The sequence below is a fragment of the Corapipo altera genome, unplaced genomic scaffold, assembly GCF_003945725.1.
Source record: "Corapipo altera isolate COAL_440 unplaced genomic scaffold, ASM394572v1 60935, whole genome shotgun sequence".
Taxonomy (NCBI): Eukaryota; Metazoa; Chordata; class Aves; order Passeriformes; family Pipridae; genus Corapipo; species Corapipo altera.
Genome location: NW_020885003.1, coordinates 175,161 through 195,289, shown reverse-complemented (window position 1 = coordinate 195,289; position 20,129 = coordinate 175,161). Strand labels below are relative to the sequence as shown.

The window sequence follows — 20,129 nt, the reverse complement described above, 5'->3', positions numbered from 1 at the left end:
TTTAAAGCTGGATGCTTCCAAAAAGAAGTTGTTTGGTTTTTTTAGTTGGTAATTTTGGTTCTGGAGGTTTGTGCCCTCTTTGATGCATTCCCCAAGATAGTCTGTCACACCCAAATAACTGTTAATAATTCATAGCTTGGAATTTTCTGTAAAGCTTGAAGAGAATCTAGAGTTCTGAGGCAGAATAAAGCTCAGGACAGTTCTCCAATTTGTTAAAGCTAAATGCAACTACAAAAAGCCAAAGAATTGGCACAGAGTTCTCTGTGGCAGTTTCTGTGTTCTCCCTGACTCTTCCAGAAACATCTCGACGATTCAAGAGCTAAACCTTTTGTATCGTCTTCCCACTACTTTTCCAAAACCTCTCCAGTAGTAAAGAAAGGAGAATACTGTAAGAACAAGGAAAGGAATGTAAATGTAGCACATGTTGGAGTTGACTGTGCTTCTCTTGTAAGCGGCTCTTAAGACCTAAAGAGTCTCAACAATGTTAAAATTGTTATATTAATGTCTATGATTCCACCAAGAGCCACTGTATTTCCTGTGACCTACCCTTCCACATTCTCCACCACACTTGATGGAATTAAATTTAAATGATATGGGAAAAAGAGATCTTTAGTTAGTTAGTGAGTGACCTGTGGAAGGTACAAAAAGTATATGGTGCGTCAGTTCCTGTATATGGTAGTGGTGTGTTCACTGGGAATTCTCTGTGTGAGAACTGACATCTTACTGTGGAAAAAAACCACCCCAAACAGCCTGTAGGGCAGTGTGGATGAAAGTTTCTATCTCTGCTGAGCCCTAGTAAAAAAACCCTGCTGTGCCGGGAGTTCTGATGTATGTCCTGATAGCAAAAGGGAGGCTGAAAGCAATCACCAGCAACCTCATATAATAATTTTGTTGTAAATAGTTTCTGTGTGTTCAGTACTAGCAGTGCAAGTAACTTCTCTAATTTCCTGTTCATTTCTAGGAGCTGGAACCACAAGTTGGGGAGCAATTGCTGCAGCTTTGGGACCGTATTCCTTTGGCAGGAAAAAAAATGACTGATCATGTCAAGTAATGTGATGGAGGTGGTTATTTCATGTGTTGCTTGCTGGTTTTGTGGTAGAGGAAAAGCTGTCAACATACAGTGTTGCTTTACAGTACTATGTTTCCTTTGTAGCTTATAGAAAAACAGATGCACTTATTACTAAATATTCTGTTCCTTTTGATTTTTTCAGCTGGTTTAGGTTGTTGAAACATCAGTCCTAACCACTAGAACAAGCAGTGTGTCTACAGTACAAAGGTGAGGAAGAAGGTGGCACAACAAGCTCCTGAAGCTAGAAGTGGAAAAATAGGAGAGAAGTGTTTGATTTCAGTGTTTCCTTGTCTTAAAAAATGTCATAATACTATTCACCAGCCTGTTTTTGACTAAATTTTTTTTTTACAGTAGTGTGCAGTTGATAGTTAAAGACATGGTTAAGTTCAAAACATAGTTTGAAACAGTGGACTACATAAAAAGGTTGTTTGTGGGTTTAAAATAGCACAGCAGACAGTCTAAGTATGCAGGTTACAGTTAAAGTTTTCTCAACCCAGGAAAGTGTATGACAGTGTAATGTTAATCAATTTTGCAGTTTGCGTAAAAAAACCATACTGTGAGAATAGATATCTTCAAATACATCGGCAAGTTCCATAAGTGTTTGTTGAACTTCTATATGCACAGTGAGGGAGAGCAGGATATATTCATATAAACAACTAGGCAGCAGGAGGATGTTAATTTTTAATTTATTTTTATTTAATTATTTAAAAAAATTAATATAAATCTTTTTAATTTAATTAATTTAAATTTAAATAGAGAAGGGAAGGAGCATGAGACTTTTGAGATTGGATAGGTCCAGTGATGTTTCCAGTTTCAGTTATTTGTCACCAGAAAGAGGTGACTCACACTTTCACCAGCTGAAACAGTCTTTCAGAGGCCTGCAGCCAAATGGTACTCTTAATTGTTCACTAACTTAGCACTGTTAGAAATTTGTATTTCTTTAAAGAAAATAAAAATAAGTACAGTACAACTTTCTTGATCTTTTATTGTAGTCTTCATGCTTTCTTTCAGTTTGTTTCTTTTTCTTCCATACCATTAGTGTCTTGGTTTATTTGGCTTCTCCTTACTTGTTAATACACTGTACCGCAAGGCTGATACAGATTTGGTCTGCTCACTGTCAGCACTGTGTTCGTGGTCATTCTTAGGTTAAAACAGAGCTTTTCCTGCTTCTGAGCTTCTTCTGAGTGTGATTATACCTGAAGTGAAAACTAAAGCAGGATGAAGGGTAAGGAGGTGAATCTGTCTGAGTAAAAACAGGGCAGCAACAGCAGGCAATCTAGCAGAATCCTTGTATTGATGACAACAAATGGGAGAAATGGCCCATCACCATCTTCTCAGCAACAGTAAAGATCTCAGTTTGGAGATGATCAGCCAGGAGTGATTTACTCTAGAGTAAAGGAAGTTCTTGCAAGGTAGACCATTGTCTATGGACACTGGAGTAAGGAGAAAGAGAACATAAACAGTGTTATGGAGGACAGCCACAGGTTTGCAAAGTTCGTTCATACCTGAACAAAGCTTATCTGAGCATTACTGCTTCAGGACACCTCTAGACATGTTCCTCAAGACAGTAGGTGAGGGCTTTGCCCGTGGCTCATGATAAAATACTGAGGTGTGCTGCTTCCTCAGGAACATATTCCTGAAAATGGGTAAAGCTGGCAAGCTGTTTTGCCATGGACTGTATTTTTTTTGTTAAATATCTTGTAGCCTAAAATTGCTTATTTGTTGCAATTATTTTTTTTTCAATACTTGCTTTATTGAGTTTTTTCATCCACTGTTGAACTGGTTTAATTTCTGTTTCATCATCACAACATCTGCAAAGGCATTGTAAGTTTAATTTCTACTGAGGGACTTCTTTTGGCTTCCATTTTAAATGCTTGATACTGGCTGTTATCAAAAGGAAGTCACAGCTTACACCTGGCAGGCCCACCCTCAGGTTGGGGTTGGATCAGTCCATAGTTACCCAATGTGCTTTATCTTTAAAGTGAATTAGAGAGGTTCCTGCAGCTACTGATTTCCCCACCCACACACTTTGCTTTGTCATATGGAGCTGAAGTGATTGTCTCAGACCAGACACTTTCTGGAAGTATTCACAGTCATGGTTTTCACTGTCTGAAAAACACGAGCAGTTTTTCTCCCTGTTGCTTTCTGCTCACACTTGACTGCTCTGTTTTCCTTCCCTGTGGATCATACTGTGTTGTTTTCAGCCATCACACGTGCTACCTTTGTTGCATCTTCTAACAGGTACCACAGTGCACAAAGCAGGTGATGCTGCTCTGGATTAAAAGCTTTATTTGCTGGGGTTTTTTGTTTTGGCAAATGTTGAAAGGACGTCACCTAAAACAGAAGCATGAGTCTGGGTTTAAAGACAAGTCAGTTCTCAGAAAAGCAGACTGAGGGAATACCTTGTATCACATTAGAAAATAAAAAGATTCCTGAAAATACTAAAAAGCATGGCAGGTAATTGAATCAGGCAATTCGAAAAAGAGGCTGTATTTTATTTGTGTCTAGCCCAGAAAGAGTTTTAAAGCTGATACAGTACCAGGTGAGTGTGAAATTATTACTTTTTGCCATGTGTTGAATAGTGCACAGTTTTGAGATTCACAGCCTGGTCTTGTAAGTTTGCTGTTGTGAGTGGTCACACTGCATTTGGTACTCTTGGGGTATGAGCAAAGGTTGTAGCCCAAGCCTCTTAAATAATGCACTGCTTTGCTTTATCCATAGGGAATGTGTGATGAAGCCTGGCAGGAATCAAATAAGATCAAGGAATAGGGAACAAAACACAATTGCCAAAATTGCTCCTGTATGAGGATGTTCTGGACACTGGGCAGAAACTGAGATTGTGTGACACATAAAAAAGAGATTTAATATCTTCTGCTCTTGGAACACATTTTGAGAAATCTTGAAAGCAAGCTGTGCAGGAAAGGGTGCAGACTCTGTGGACCGATAAGCTTGCTGTGACTTTCATAGTGTATCCTGTCAAAATAAGGGCACAAACCTTCCCTTTTTGATTGTTTTCATGTCTCCTTTCAGACTAGAACTCTTTTGCTACTCGTGGTTTCTGTATTAGTTTAAGTGCAGTTAGTAATGAAGGAATCTGTCTTGTGACTCAGCAAGGGCAGCGTTTCAGTGGCTCGGCCACTGCTGAGTTCTGACGCCCTAAATCCATACAAAATGAGGTGTCATTGCTGTAAGAGAATTATGGTGCTCTATCCACAGCTTTTATATGAAAGAGGGATGTACCTTTTATTCTAGGGCAGGGACTGGATCAGAAGTACCAGTCTAGGAGAGACAGAGAAGAAGGGCCACAGGACACCTTACAAACAGGCTGTGAAGTTTCCAAGAGGCCCTTTGTTTTGTCCTAGCTTATTTTTCTGGCTGCCTACCCAGGTTGACTGGAACTGGTCATGTGTAGATTTCACGTGTGAATTTCGCTGAGTCTTCAGAGGCACTGAGAAAATTTGTTGTAAAGGACTATGGCCCAGATTGCTCATCAGAGGGCTGCAGTAGCCACATTCATATTGCTCTTTAGTCTGAAGCTTAGGTAAGGCTACTTGGTTCTGCTCTCACTCTTCTTTAGAGCAGTGAAGCTAGATGGGGTCAGAAAGTGATTAAAAGTCACACCATGGTGTCTTTTCCCAGGTGTTTAGAGAGTCTGCTGTGTTGCTTCCCAATACTCAAGTTCAAAAACTGCAGAAAGCATGCTTTTGTCAGACTTGAAACTTGGTTGGAATGTGCCAGTTCTCATTTCAAAGTCAGGGCAATTTTGGTTGAAGTTAGAGATCACAGGCACCCTGTTTTAAAACACCCTTAGAAAAGGAAATGTAGCTGGAAAAGGGAGCTTTTAACTTCTCAGGCACAGTACCAGTAAGTGGTGAAGCTCCTATCTCCTGAGGTTTGTTTTAATCAGTATTGCTCCACACAGTAATGAATCAAACCAACAGGTGCTGTCCAGTAAATGTGACCCAGGAGTTACAGGAAGTATCCATGGGCTAAAAGGTCACACTAGTCTGTGTAAGGTAGAAGAATGGAAGGGCAAAGTAAGCTCTGTTATGTGCCTGTGAACACCAATACAACCTTTTTTTAAGGTGAGAAGTTTCTTGAACTCTGCACGTGTCAAAAGTGTTAGAATTATTTGTAGTATCACTGGTGAGACACCAGATGAGTAGGAGTGATACAGAGAGAAGCATTTACCTTGAAGGAATATAAGCACTGGTGTCACAAAAAACAGGGCTCTGAAGATGCTTCAGAGTGAAGCTAGGTGGTGCAGTTGGCTAGCACATGAGCTCTTGTCCGCTGAAGACTGATCTAAACCAAATCCTAGTGGTATTGGCAGTTGCAAATGAAGTGGCCTATCCCTACGAAAAGCAGGGAATTATGATAAGTAATTCCTGTAGTAGCCTGCTGCTCTATATCCAATATACCCTTTTTTTATCTGCAGTGGAAAGCAGACAGTATCAGACCAGGCAACCAGGATATGTTAGCTATTAGAGGCTTTAAATAATGATTTTCTTATGTAGGCATTACTCCTGTGGAACGCTATTTACCTGCAAGAAATGATGGATATGAAAATGGATTTTCTAAGCAAAAAGGTCAGCTCAGGACAGGGCTCAGGATCCACCTCCCAGCCCTGGGGTGGCTTCTCTCCATGATCTTTTATAAGTTGCTAAAGTGTTTTAACTTGCTTCTCACTTCCCAGACTCTAAGTGAGCTGTTTTTTCTGCATTGCTTGTCAGGAGCTTTCTAGGGAATGTTTGTGAAATGCCTCTTACTGAAATACTGTGTTTAAAAATAGTTAAGGTTGCTTCTTAGCTCTTGGTCTCTCAGCACATGGAAAATGAAACTCCTTGCTCAGTTGAAATGTAGACAGCAGGCTTCTCTGTAAGGACTTCTGCTCCTTGCTGTTCCTGTTTCCCTAGATGGTAGCTGCAGTATTTTTCTAGACCAACTTAGTTTTTCTCTGCTTCAGCTGTAAACTTAAGAGCCATTTCTTAAGAGCACAGGAGCTGGCAATTCCAGTGTGCCAGATGTCAAATGGAAGGCTGGCTGGACTTACTTAGCTTGGATGGAAATGGAATGTATGTGGATGTTGGAAGCAAGGCGAGGCAACATAGGAAGACTATAGAGACTGTGTTTTCCACTGTAGGGAGAAAATTTGTGGGGCCAAAGCTCAATTGGAGCTGAAGCTGGGCAGTACTTGCAGGGGACAATAAAAAGAGCTTTTTTAAATACACCCATGGCAAAAGGCAGCAGAAGGAGGATCAGAGATAACATTGGTCCATTGCTTGATGAGGTTGGTCACCTCACATATAGTCACAGACAAAGCAGAGATGTTAAGAGTTGGATACAGCGTGAAGAGCTGTCTCTGAAGAAAAGCCACAAGGAGGTCAAAGCCTGTGGGTAAGAATCAGACTGAGGCAACAAAGGGAACCTCATGGTCAGTGTCTATTCCAGGCTACCTAACCAAGGGGAACCTTTTGATGACACCTTTCTGCTCCATCTGCAGGAGGCATTGTGCTTGCAGGCTTGATGGGGGGCTTCAACCACCCCAGGATCTGCTGGGAAAGTAGCACAGCAAACTGTAGGCAATCCAGGAGACTCCTGGAATGCATGGGGGATAACTTCTCAGGCCAGGCAATAACCCAACCAGAGGAGATGCAATACTGGATCTGTTGGTCACCAACACAGTGAGCTAGTCAGGAATGCCAAGACTGGAGGCAGCCTGAGCTGCAGTGATCCCGCACTGGAGCAGTTCACAGTCCTGAGGGATATGGGTCAGGTGAAGAGTAAAGTCATGACCCAGAACTTTAGGAAAACAAAATTTCAGCTCTTCAAGGATTTACTCTGGACCCCTCCCCTTCCCCAGGACCCCCTGGAAAACTACCCTCAGGGACAAGAGAACAGAACAGTAGGCAGATTTTTAAGAGCAGTATTCCAAAGGCAGTGCAATGTGGAGCTGATGAAGGAAGAAGACCCTTTCCAGTTCCATACCACATGAAAGAACCAATAAATGTGACTTTCCACCTATAAGAAACAACTGACAATTCACAAGTAAATGTTGAGCTTATTCACAAGATGAGAACGAAGAGAATCTTCCAAATGAGTTGAGGTTTTGTGGAGTTTTTATTCTGAGTCCTGCCTAGAGCTGCCACTGAAGAAAATGGTCCTCGACTGGTTGTTGGAGTCTTGTCTCTTCCTTCCACTTCTTCACTGCAGTGATAAGCGGCACGAGGCTGGAGGCAGGCTTGGCTGATTCTACAAATGGATGCTGCCCAAAGGAAAAAAAAGACCAAAAAAGCAGTGAACCATGACTTTCAAAACTCACAGACTCAAGCAGGACTCCTCTGGTTCCCAGAAAGATGCAGAAATACAACTGAGGGGCCTATTTGCACCTCCATCTTCATGGTGAGGTAGGACCTGCCATCACAGGCCCACTCATCAATTTATCCAGCTGTCTTCAGCTTTCTGGGATTTTTGCCCTGCTGAGACTCTAGGAATGCTGCTTTCTGTCCCAAGGGTTCGTCCTTTCAGGAAACTGCAAAGGCTCATACAGGTTCCTCTTTTTTAAAGACATGAGCTGTGCTAATTTTCAGAGAGAGAGCAGTGTCTACCTTTCCATCCCCTGCCCCTCCTGTGCTGCCTGGCACCTTCCTTCCCAGCAGGGACAGCCCATTGTCATGTCCTGCAGCTCCTGATCTGCCACAAAACCTGGCAGTAACCCTGTAGCAGTTCTCATCTGCTTGACTGTGCCAGGCAGCAACTGGGGATAGGACAAGTCCTGCTCAGCTGTCTCTTTTTGGGTGGCGGAAACCTCTAAGAATGTGCCAGGAGGGACACAATCAGGGCCCCTCTGAGGCTCTCAGTGAGCTTTCCACAGCCTGTTCCTTCCCACAGCCAAATCAACAAATCCCACTTGATTGGGACTGGTTTCATTGGGTTCCTCCACCACCATTTCAAGCCTCTGTACACAGCACCATTCTACTTCAGCCTTTTTGCCACCAGGTAAAACTCAATGTACTCCCAAAGTACAAAACAGGGCCACAGAAATGATCAGAGTGTAGAAAATATCTCCTCTGAGGAAAGGCTGGGAGAATTGGTCTTGTTCAGCCTGGAGAAGAGAAGGCCCTGGGGAGACCTTATTGCCCCCTTTCAATACTTCAAGGAGGCTTATAAGGAAGTTGGGGACACATTTTTTAGCAGGACAGTTGCAATAGGACATGGAGTAATATTTTTGAATTAAAAGAGTGTCAATTCAGATTAGGTCTAAGGAAGAAATGGTTTACTACAAGTGTGGTGAAACACCAGCACAGGTTGCCCAGAGAGCTGGTAGGTTCCCCATTCCCGGAAATGTTCAAGGTCAGGTAAGACAGGGCTCTGAGCAACCCGATCTACTTGAGGACGTCTCTGCTCATTGCAGGGCACTTGGACTATATGGCCTTTACAGGTCCCTTCCAACCCAAACCAGTCTAGGATTCCTCACAGTTCTCATTTGAAAAACACTAAGATGGGAGATCAATATGAGAGGGGCTCATGATACCTTGGAGTTTAATTAATGAGGGACACATCCCTCGGGCAGCCATTCCACCTGCAGTCGCTCTGCACTTTACCTGCAGGAGTTCCTCAGCAGACCAGCGCCTGTCCTGGTCCGTCTCCAAGCAGCAGGTCAGAAAGTCACGCAGCCAAGCGGAAACTTGCTTGGGGTTCTTCAGCTTGGGTGCCCCTCCGGTGGCTATCATGTACTGAGCCTAGAGGAAAAGGAAACACGAGGTTCTGCCTGTTTCTTTCATATCCCCAACTGCTCTCCCAGACCCCATTGTTTATGCTCCAGTCTCCAGTGGCAGTTTCTTCCCTGGCAGAGGCTTAGAGATGACTTTCCTATACCAACAAAAAAGTCAGACCACGATGTAGCCACAGCTTTTCCAACATCCAAACAGTCTTGCCTTGACAGCTGATTCCACTGGCTGACCTGGTTAGTAGGAACTACATCAGCAAAAGCACTTTTTGCTTTTCTTGCTATTTTAAAGAGGGAGTTTGGTCTAACTATACCATTTCCAAGGATTAAACACATCTCTGCACTGCTCCCTGGTCCCTTAAGCTACCATAAAACAAAAATCATCATTTTTTTTGTTCTGTTCTTGATAAAAAAAGTAACCGGAGGAAAAACAAGGAAATACATCAGTGATTCCTTGCATAAAGAAACAAATGTTTGGAACCTGATGTTCAACACAGGAACGTTACGCTGCCTGCACAAAGGTATTGTGATGAAAATGCCCATTTGGGCAGATAGGAGCCACCTGCAACTGTGTCTCTCAGCAGTCTCCAAATTTCAGATCAGCTTCAGTTATGAAGTAATAGAAAAACTTTCCACAGTCTAATCAGAAAAAGGAGTAATTCCATTCCTATGGTAACCCTCTGCTCATTTGGATACTCAATTAATGATGTGCCCATCCCAGAAACTGACAGGCAACAAACAGGAGGTTTTGGCAGGCTTGGACTATGAAAGAAATACGGTCACCAAGTGTTTCAGCAAAACTAGATAAGAAGCAGAACAGACTATATGGCCTTTGCTCCATCATCTTCCAGTTTTAGGCAAGCTTTCCAGTGAGAAGAGAGGGAATGCAGTTCATCTCTCAAAAACACTATTTTAGAAACCTCGTCAGGTTTGGGTTTCTTTTCTTCTTTTCTGGAAAGATAAGACTAGTTCCGATACACTTGTGTCATGTTTTCAGGGTCATCTTCACAGACAGAAGAGCTGGAACAACTTAAGACCCATGGCAAAGTGTTGCCTGAGAATGGGGAGTCTTTGCCTGTGGTAAGGCTTGAAATCAGTATTTGCAGAAGCTGCAAAGGAGCAATAAGCTCATTAATTTGTATAACATACCAACAAACAGACAAGGCATACAATTCTAGCTGCAGTCTGTGAAAACGAGATCCTAAATTTATCCAGGCCAACCAGACACATGACACAACAATATACACATGGTTTAGAAGTGTGAAATTTTACAGATCCATAGGATTTGGAAAAGATGCTTGTTATGGGTTATGAATCTGAAAGAGGAATTTTCCCTTCCCCTGCTTTCCCTGTAACAGAAACAGAGTTCGAAGGGGGAAGGGGATCGATTAGCCTTAAAAAGGAACTGGCTGGCTTGGTTAAAGGCCCATTTGACTGCTGGAGGGAGGGGGGATGGCTGGGCAGACAGGAGGAGAGGTGAGACGGCAGAGTGCTCTGGCCAGGACAGAGATGGGGACTGTTTTCAGGCATCTCTAGAGGAAAAGCCTGGGAGCCAGCTCTCTCTTTCCTGGTTCTTTTGTCCTGGTGAGACCTGACCACCAGCCCTGCACCGCCAGTGTCTCGGGACTCCCGCCGGGACCGATGAGTCATTTCTGCTTCTTTTCATCAGAGAGGTCTATGCTTGCTGGGAGAAAGAGGGGAGAGCCTTGGAACACTACCACCCGGGAACAGCGAGTCCTCTTGGGGGGTGAACTTTTTTTTCTTTCCCCTTCCTTCCGTTGAGGAAAGGGGCCCCCTATTCCCTTCTCGGCTTCTCCTGCGGGCCGGGACTGCTCCCTCCAGACCCCTTTTTCCCACGTGGTGACTGCTGGAGCCCAACAGCGCCCCCTGCTGACCACGACAGGGCGCTGCAGACCCTGCACCTTCCAGCGATCCAACAGCGCCCCCTGCAGGCCACAATTAGGACTGTGCTAAAGGACAGAGAAGTATTCATTTAGACTTTTGTTGTTGTTGTTGTTGTTGTTGTTTTCTAGGATTGGTGTCTAGTTCTGCTGTGGTTTTATTACTGTTTTTGCCAACATACATATATCTTTCAATAAAGGGTTGTTATTTCTTCTGTTTTTCCACATTTTCCTCGAGTAAAGCCCCTTAATTTTGATATTACAATTGCTGAGAGACAGGAGTTTGGTCTACCTCATAACTCATCCTCTTTAGCAAACAGTCCAGTCTCATCAGACTGCGACAATGCTACAGTTTTGAGGAAAATTGATGTGCTGTGGTTAATAATGGAAAAAGCAAGCAGAACTGCTTGGTTGTTTGCTTCGCTGGTTGTTTCTTTTTCTTTTAAAACTGAAACTGGGAAGGTTCAACCTGCATTTCAGAGGATAATGATGACACTGCTGAACTCTTCACTGAAAAATTCTTATCATTAAGAGACAGAGCTCAAAGTGAGTTCAAAAAGCACATGAGAAATGTCAAGCATCACTGAAGGCCAAAACGGCTATAGGCCACTTCTCTTCTGAGGTTCCCCCATTGACGTAACCAAAACTACAGCAGCTGCTGATGTGCTCCAAGGACGTTTTTAGAAGTGGGTCTTGGTGGAACTAATTCAAGGTGGTGGGAATGAGACTTTGTCTTATGGCAGACAGAACATGGGACAGATAAGAAAGACATTTGTATCATCAAGTATTTGCACCTTACCAGAACAGATGTTTCATTCTGGTAAGGAACTTCTCCTTCCACCATTTCCAGTCCCACGATGCCAAATGACCATATATCCACTTTGGGACCGTATGGTTTGCTTATCACAACTTCTGGTGCCATCCACCAAGAAGTCCCAATCACTGAGTTTCGATAACTCTGCTCAAGGCTGAGCTGAGCAGAGAGGCCAAAATCAGCTGAGGAGAAAAACAAATACTGTGAAAGCCCACTCAGATTAGGAAAACAAACAGAAGACTTCCCCACTCTAAGTGTGAGAATGCCATGTTGAATCTATCTGGAAAGCACACCATGTTCTGTTTCCTCAGGGTTGTAGCCAAGGAACTATGGAATTGGCCACTTCAAAAACTGCCACATTTCTTAAACTGCCCCCAGCAGTGTCTTTTATTCACCAGAAGTTTTAGATTGTAACTCCCTCCCTCTGGAAGGGCATACACAAGCCAACATCACTCTTGACACCTTGCAAAGTGTGCCTGTGCTCTCAGGCTGCAGCAGGAGTCCATGCACTCCCACAAGCACCACTTCTGGGGAACTGGCAGTCATTCAAAAGCAGCCCCATGCCCCACATCCCTGGAACACTTCACCTGACTAAGGATACCCACCCAACTTGACAGATCCATCCGTTCTGATGAGAATGTTTGAACTTTTTATGTCTCTGTGGATCACCCCATTTGAGTGAAGGAAATATAGTCCTTGCAGGCACTGAGAGAGAAAAGAGAAACAGGAGGGTAAAAATCAGTGATCTGGTTTCATCACACAAGAAAGAAAACTACTCTAAAAGATTTCCTTTCCAGGGGAAGGGTGAGTAATGGCCGAACGCAGTGCTATCAAGAGGAAGAGCTTGCTGATCCAACACCAGTAGAGGAGCAGCTTTCTAAGTGAAGCCATATCAGCTTTTGAAAAAGAAATGGTAATTGTTGTTCAAGGCAAACCCAGCCGGAAAGACTGCTGCAGCAGTGGATGTGCTCTCCCATCCAAATAAACAAGGGTTTAAGTCTCTCCCTCTGCTATGAAGTGGATCACTTCACAGTGATCACTGTGAGAAGTGAGTCTCTATTTCTCTTTGCCCTTAGTTTAAAATTCTGCCACAAGCATGTTTGCTTTTACAGGCAAGGAATGCAGTGCAGACAGGCTTCATGCAAATGTTGCACAGGCAAAGTGGAGAGCAGCAAATAAAAATAAAAAAGAGAGAGAATACCACAACAACATGTAAGAGTGTAAGAACAGAGTACAGTGAGGGCAGGGACACTGGTAGGCAGTTCACTTCAGTTGCTCTTTCTCTTCCACATCATAACAGCAACACAGAAACAAAGCTCCAAACATGAAAATCACTCCTGCTCTTACCACCTGTTTAGCAGGACAGTCCTGTCCAAGCCATTGGAAGCCCAGGCAGGATCCCTTACCTCCCGACTAACAGCTGCCATCTGTCCTTCAGACATGCATGTCTCACTGATAACATCATATAAAGTGCCTCCATCCACGTACTCCATGACCAGCCAGAGTTCCTCCTCCACAATGTAGCTGAAAGAACACAACAAGGGCATGGAGATGACTGTGCACAGCTAAACTGCCTTACGGAAAAGGTGACAGTAGATTTTTGTTTCCAGGTCCCTTTCAAAGACAGAATAAAATGAATAGACATTCTGCCTAGGCTGTACAGTGCTTGCAATCTATGCAGTCTAAATCAGAAAAGCACATCTGTGAAAAAGGAGATGTTTTAGATGGCCAGCAAGGATAAAAGGCAGTTTAGTAACAAACAAGCTAAAAGAACTGCCACACTATGTATTTCTGGAGACAAGGATCTAGTCTTCCTGGCACCCACAGCAACAGAAAAGAGTGAGAAAAGCCCCAGGGAAATAATTTCTGTGATGGTTTATCAACACTTAAGACCCTTGAAAAAAAATCAACCCCCCAAACTGCAAAACAGTTGGAGGGAGCTATTGATTTAGTGAGAAAGGGCTGATCCAACTTCTTGAACTATGTGTGGCAAAAATGATTAATGCAGACAAAATGCAATCTCCTCCCATCTGTTGGAGATGAGCAGATAAATAATAATTAATTAATAATTAACAGCTCAATTTTCTGACAGTAACCAAAGAATTTTTTTAACCTTGGATGCTTGCAGTATGTAAACAAACGTTCGGAACTGGTCACCTGTCCAAATAGTTAACAATGTTGGAATTCCTATTTGTCCTCATGACCTCGATTTCATTAAGAGTTAGTTCCTTGCTGGTTTCTTGAAGACTGATTTTCTTTATTGCCACCTAAAATGACATTGAAAATCATAAACTTAAGAAGTCGGTGGCACAAGACCACAACCAACATGCAGTGAGTGATTTTGGAATGACACAGCCGAGCTCTGTCAAACTGCCTTGTGATTAGACATCAGAGTAATTGGGAACTGACATTATAATGCCTATTTCTCCACCTGCTTGGGTGTCAGCTGAGGACATGTGTCCATGGATGTTCTGCCTTGTCGACTTGGTAAAAATGGTCTCTCAGCTATCACCCACAAAGCTCTGACCACACTCTCTGCACACACATTCTTCTCAAATGGACTTAGTTTATCAGTACTATAGTCATTCACACATGTTTTGCAAGCAGGAAGTGAATTTGTTCCTGTGAAAATATATCAAAGTAGCTGGAAATCCTCTGGCAGTTCTGTGTGGTTTGATCATTATTTCAACAACTGCTGCTATTCTGGATTGTACAACAAAGCAAACACATATGCTGTGGGTAAAATGCCATCTAAAAAAGACCATTAATGTTACCCCCAAAAATAAAATTCTAGCATGGCCACACTTCATGAATTTTGATTTTGCTACTCTAAAGAAAATTCCATAACACACTTTACATTTGCAATTGTTGTGTGGGCTTAAAAAGAATACATGCATTGGTACTCCATGTATAAGCCCTGGGCTATAAGCAGGGCTTAGGGCTTTTAAGACCCCTTGCAGACCTCTCTCTAAGCGCAGTTCCAAAGTGCAACACTGCAGGTGGATAAGGAACTACCAGTAAGATTCAGACGTATTTGCTGACAGCCAGGAACGAGAATTCAGGAATCTGAAGCTGTAGTCACAAAGACCAGTGAGACTGTCTAAGACACCATCTTGTCTATTCTTATTATGAGGATCCCTGTAATGGGCTGCCACTGACAATGGACCTAAACAGGGCAGTACTGCTTAGGAGAAACTGTTGCTCTCAATAAATGTCTTCTCGGTGATCTGTGCGTGTGTGTGCGTGTGTGTCAACCAGCTTCTCTAGGACTGAAATACAAAACCCAAGCATGAGCTCTCCTTCATTAGGTCTTGCATTGTGCTTTAGAGATGAAAGACATGATGAAAGAAAAAAGCTAAATCCTATCTGTGTCTGAACCTGTGATTCAGAGAAATTGGGCCTGGATGACGGCAGACGCCATCACCTTGTTGATGCATATTTAGCCATTAAGACCAAGCTAGGGTGTCCTTCTCTGAAAGATACCGTTCTTTCTGACAGCTGAAAAGGACTAAGTCTGTCTCAAATGCCTTTTGCAGGCTGACACTAGTCTGCACTTCTCTTGCCTTTGCAGTAAAGATCTACCGGTGACCCAAAGCTCCAGCCACAGCTCACACCAGAGGGGAAAGCATTCAAGAGCTGCAGAATCTGCGGGGGTGTTGACACTTACGTGTCCTCCAGTGGTAGTGTCAAGTGCTTTACAAACAGCTCCAAAAGCTCTAGAAGAAAGGAGAAGCAGTTTAGGCCTTGGAGTGAAAGCCAGTCCAGACAGGAAATCTCTGCTGTAAATGCCTAAAAGCTGCAGGACCCATGAGGGATCTGTCATCAGGCAGATGATTTTCCTCTCAAGTGCATCAACACCGGGTCTATTCATGAAGCTTTGGGTTTTATTGCCTTGGCTAAATAAGAGAGCTTATTCTGGTTTCAGTTTCTATGTGGTTATAATCCTGAGTACCAAATATTTCCTTCAGCAAAATATCGGAAAGAAATGTTACTGAGAATTGTTATCTGACAGCTATCAGGTGGTAAGTTGCTCTTTTAGGCAATAAAGTTTCTTCTTTCATAACCGTTGCCGTATTGAGACATACAAAAATGATTACTGCTAAGAAAATAAGTCAAGAGATGCCATACACTTGAGGGATAGGAGATCATCTGGTCCTGCTCCTTGTTGCAGGCAAGACACTGCCAACATCATGATGACTTTGACAATGCCTCGTGACCACAGGTTTAAATTCTGACTAGTACTGAGAGATGGGACAATCTGAACATGTTTGCAGCTTGCCTGACTTCACACTTGATAGATATTACACCAGCAAAATACCTGGCCCATGGTTTTGTAGAAGTAACTGTGGTTGGACTCACCCACTGCCAATGTTTTCCAATTCAATGTATTTCTGCAAAGGATCTCCCACGCTCACCATTCTCCCTGAAAGAAACAAAATGCAAGATGCTCACTTTAAAATTGAGATGCCGCCTTTCAGGAGGTTCGAAATGCAGCCCCACTCTCTGGAGCTCTGAGCCCTTTGTGGGCAGCTGGGTAACAACAACAATAACAAGACTGGCAGCTCCGCAGCACAGAGGGTCTGCACAAAGACTGACTCTTATACAGTCCTTTGAAGTGTTACCTTGACAGGAAACTAAGCACATAGAGATATGTTCAGAGGAGGCAGAGATCAGAAGAGAACAGGTGCCAAGGTAAGTAAGTTTTTAATCTACAAATGTTAAGGAGAGCTGGAACAGCAGCTATCACGGGCAGGGCAGGTATGACAAATGTCAGTAAAGCCCGAGTGAGCCCTGACAACCACTATGAAGAAGCCACAGCCAGATTGAGCCCTGTTACTAGCTGTGGCCCCCATTCAAGACAGAACATTATTGGCTTTGAGATCAGACACAAGGAGGTGCAGATCAATCCACTTTTTGTCTCAACAGGTGATGGCAGACACAGAGTAAGCTGGGCTCTGTTCTGAACTCAGCCAGTGATTATCTGAGAACACAGCACTGGCAGCTTGAATTGGTTGTCCTGCAGAATCACAAAGGGCTTGCTGTGTTTTCCTAGAGTCTGTTCTGTGCAGGGGTTGGGGCCAATGCTGAGGATTCTAATAGTCTTAACTGGCTGGGAATCAGCCATGACAAAATGCCATGTATCTGAGGAATATATAGCGGCTGGACTGGAGGCTCGCTCCTGGGAAATGCCTGCAGTGCAGTTTTCACACCACGTAGATGTGTCTCTTTGATACATCCTTATAAGCATAAAACTAAGAAATTAAATAGGGATTATAAAAGTATCTTTTTTTTTCCTTTGGGGGCATATTGAAAACGCCCCTTCCTCTCTATTTGTGCTGTCATCTAATGTTCTTTCAAAGGAGTTCTCACTGACAAAAATGTAGCATTCTTACAGAAACAAACTGTAGAAGTAACAGTGATAGTAATAACAATCATAAAACCCACATCAATAAGATACCTGGTGCAGGACGGTTCCTTCAGGATGGAGGACAATAAAAACCCAACTCCACGAAAAAAATCCAAACCCAAACCAAACAAAAAAAGCCCCAACTAACCAACCAAAAAGCCCACAAACCCACAAAACTCAAATCCAATCAACTTCTGTGAATTTAGGAAGCCAAATATTCTGATCAATTTGGGCACTAGCACACAGGACTCCACTAGGTCACTCACTAGGTCACAGCCTTCTGCTCATCTGGGAACATTTCCCTGCTTTTGCCTTTAGCAGAGAGGGACGTTCAGCCAAATGCAAACCAGTCCAACCTTCCCTCAGAAGCAGTAGGAATATCCAGAGTGTTCTCACTGACTCAAAGCACAACAGTTTCTGTAAGGAGTTCTAAATGCCCCTGTGACACTAAACTGAGGAGGAACATTTGGCACAGCTCATGCTGAGACCTGCAGACAAAACACTGCTCCATCAGACAAGAAGTACACAGGACATACTCAGTATGTTCAGGGATGCCTCCTCTACCATGTCTTGCAGAAAAGCTTCCACCTGGCTTGAGCTGAGCCAACTGCTCGTAGTCAAGTTTTCAGGCTGGGGAGTGGAGGCTTCTTTAGACGAGGCTACTGCAGCAGTAGGTTCAATGACAGAGCCTATGTAGATCTGGGACAAGAGATAAGTTCATGTCAGAAAGGTGGCTGGCAGAGATTGCCCTGAGATCACATTTCAAATGATAGCCCTTAGGAAGATGCTGTAGGCCACATTCAGGATTTTTTTTGATGTCCACTTCTCAAACTGAATTGGAAAAAACAAAAGGCTGGTTCTACATGAGTTAATGGACAGTTTCATATTCCATTTTAGCAGCCTTTCTAAAAGATGACTGCAACAATGACTGCTCCACTTTCTCACAAGAATTCTTTTCCCCCTCCAAGTGCTGCAGACCACTTGCAGTTCCTTGTTCTAATGTTCTACCTCCTCATCTTGAGTCTTCTTTTCCTCCATCATCTTCTGTAAGTGCTCAGCCTCCAGCACCTCCTCCCTTGGCCGTTCCTGTCCCTTTCTCTGACCTTGCTGAGCTTTGTTGCCAATCACTTGCTGGGACAGTTTGGGGGCTGCCAGATGAGACGTCAACTCTTCCACCTCAAGTCAAACAGATCAAAGCAGTCAGAGACTACAGCTTCTCACTGTGAGGAGAGACTACAGCCATACACTGTGAGGAAAGGGAAAGCACACGAGACGACCAGATTCCCAATGGATACAGACAACTTGTTCCATATGTGAGTTGCCATGTTCACCTGAAGAAACACCTCAAAAAACAAGGCTAGCAGGAACAGGCCAGCAGAAATCCATTGGGATTATTGCTGGGCAAAAGGCCAAAGGATGAGCCCAGCTGTCCAGAGTGACAGCTGAGAATCAGTGGACCAGTAAATCTCCTTCAGATCAGCTGTGAGAGAGACCACAGCATGAAGGCAGTCAGAGTGATTACCCCCATCAGCTGCTGCTCTGCAATGGAAAGGCAAGAAGGTGGGAGGACACCTCTTTGGTGACTGGAGTGGCTACCGCTGTTTCACTCACCAGCTTTCGTAGAGTCTCCTTCTGCTGCAGTAGGAGATTCACATCCTCTTGGATATTTTTCATTTCTTCCTCGTGCCTTTCTCCCATGGCCTTGATCTCACTCCAAGCTCTCTGCAGTTCTGCTTGCAGCTTTTCCCTGCTGTTCTGTAAGCGGAGGGGGAGAGAAAGTCTCTTGACTGGAGTTCCTGCCACTGTTTCCCTCATCTCGTTTTGCAGATCCCCGCTCTGCTGAAATAGATTCATTTCATCTTGGATGCTTTTTGTTTCTTCCACATGTCTCTCCTCAGCTGCCTTGGTCTTCCTCTGAGCTTCAGGCAGCTGTGCTTGCAGTTTTGTCTTGATGTTCTGTAAACAAAAATGGAGAAGATTACTGGGACCTGCCATCAGGCTCAAGTTTTTCCTATTTCAGTCTCAAAATTACATTAATTCAGCCACTTCTCTCTGTTTCTCCATGCAGCTCTGCTTCCATTGTAACCCTCCCTTCCTGGTGCTGATCACTGGAGATTACGAGGCTCTGTGCTTTCAATGCCCATGGTAGCTCTTACTTCCTCAGGCCCAAGACCTATGTTTTATGATCTTGTTATTGCCCTTCACTGTTACCTAGCTAGTCAGGTTTACCTGCCCATTCTCTCTCTGCTCTTCCTCCTGCTGCTCTAGCTGCTGCTGGGTTGGAAACAGCTCTCCCTGAGTATGCATGTCTAACAAAGTAATCTTCCCACGGTCTTCTTCTGGCAGGACCTGCACAGAAATGAAGCGAAGCAGGTTTAAACTTCCCATACAACAGTTGTATGGCAAGACTCAAAGTCTGATGTGCTCATGCATTCCCAAAGCACTGTGCTGCTGCTCTCCTGGGTCATTATCTACCCATGGAGAGGCACAGATTCCTAAGTGAGATGGGCAGTACAGACATGGTCCATCTGTAACTGAATCTCCAACAAGCTCTTAGGCAGCTAACAGGAAATGTGTGGTATTTCTCAATTGCCCACCCTCATTGAGCCCCATTAACTTATTAGCTTACACACCCTCAGGATGCAAATGAAGGAAGACATGTTGTGTAATGCATGTATAACTCACAAAACCCCACCTAGAGTGTGTGATTGTTCCACCTCTTGGGATGGCCCAAAATGTAGGGTATAAAAAGGGGGCTTTAGGGGTGGAAAAGGCTAGAGAAGGAAAACACCTCTGGGGGGAAAAAACTACCATCACTGGAGGAAAACATCTCGGTTTGCCCTGGATCAGTCAACGGACTGTGTCTCTCCTCCCTTCCTGAAGGGACGCCTGAACAGAATCAGGAAGCATTTCCCTTTTCTGGTCTGTTCAGCTGAGTTCAGCTCAGTATTTCAAGCTTTAGGGAGCAGCCATTTGGAACTATGTTCCACCCCTTCAGAGACTGACCTTCTCTCTACATTGCAGAGCAGTGCAGGATTCTGTTCACCAAACCGGGGTCATGGCAAAGTTAAGCATGTAGTCTAATTGTGTCTGTTACTAATTAGTCTGTGGAAAGGGGCAGGTCCCTCCAGGACACCTACGTGCCACGAACGGCAAGTGCTATCTGGTCAGAAACTTGCAACACTGCCTTGCACCAAAGACAGTGCCAA

The 20,129-nt window shown here is 43.8% G+C and overlaps 2 protein-coding genes across 5 annotated transcripts in view; one reads left to right on the top strand and one right to left on the bottom strand.

Moving 5' to 3' along the window:
- Positions 1 to 2,039, top strand: part of LOC113958724 (3'-5' RNA helicase YTHDC2-like) — a 28,354-nt gene extending 26,315 nt beyond the window's left edge. For 2 of the 3 annotated variants that reach the window (XM_027667231.1, XM_027667233.1), the window contains exon 29: positions 962 to 2,039. In XM_027667231.1, the coding sequence (XP_027523032.1) occupies positions 962 to 1,051 (90 nt within the window). In that variant the 3' untranslated portion in view covers positions 1,052 to 2,039. The remainder of the gene's footprint in view (positions 1 to 961) is intronic. The other variant, XM_027667232.1, reaches the window with a different exon arrangement.
- A 5,136-nt stretch (positions 2,040 to 7,175) lies between these two features.
- The window catches only part of LOC113958726 (serine/threonine-protein kinase PAK 3-like), a 17,489-nt gene continuing 4,535 nt past the window's right edge, over positions 7,176 to 20,129 (bottom strand). For both annotated transcript variants that reach the window (XM_027667235.1, XM_027667234.1), the window contains exons 4-15: positions 19,150 to 19,269; positions 18,532 to 18,876; positions 17,929 to 18,096; positions 17,457 to 17,619; positions 15,873 to 15,936; positions 15,181 to 15,229; positions 13,671 to 13,780; positions 12,920 to 13,037; positions 12,119 to 12,218; positions 11,499 to 11,695; positions 8,674 to 8,811; positions 7,176 to 7,334 (exon numbers count right to left, since the gene is read on the bottom strand). In XM_027667235.1, the coding sequence (XP_027523036.1) occupies positions 7,206 to 7,334; positions 8,674 to 8,811; positions 11,499 to 11,695; positions 12,119 to 12,218; positions 12,920 to 13,037; positions 13,671 to 13,780; positions 15,181 to 15,229; positions 15,873 to 15,936; positions 17,457 to 17,619; positions 17,929 to 18,096; positions 18,532 to 18,876; positions 19,150 to 19,227 (1,659 nt within the window). In that variant the 5' untranslated portion in view covers positions 19,228 to 19,269 and the 3' untranslated portion in view covers positions 7,176 to 7,205. The remainder of the gene's footprint in view (positions 7,335 to 8,673; positions 8,812 to 11,498; positions 11,696 to 12,118; positions 12,219 to 12,919; positions 13,038 to 13,670; positions 13,781 to 15,180; positions 15,230 to 15,872; positions 15,937 to 17,456; positions 17,620 to 17,928; positions 18,097 to 18,531; positions 18,877 to 19,149; positions 19,270 to 20,129) is intronic.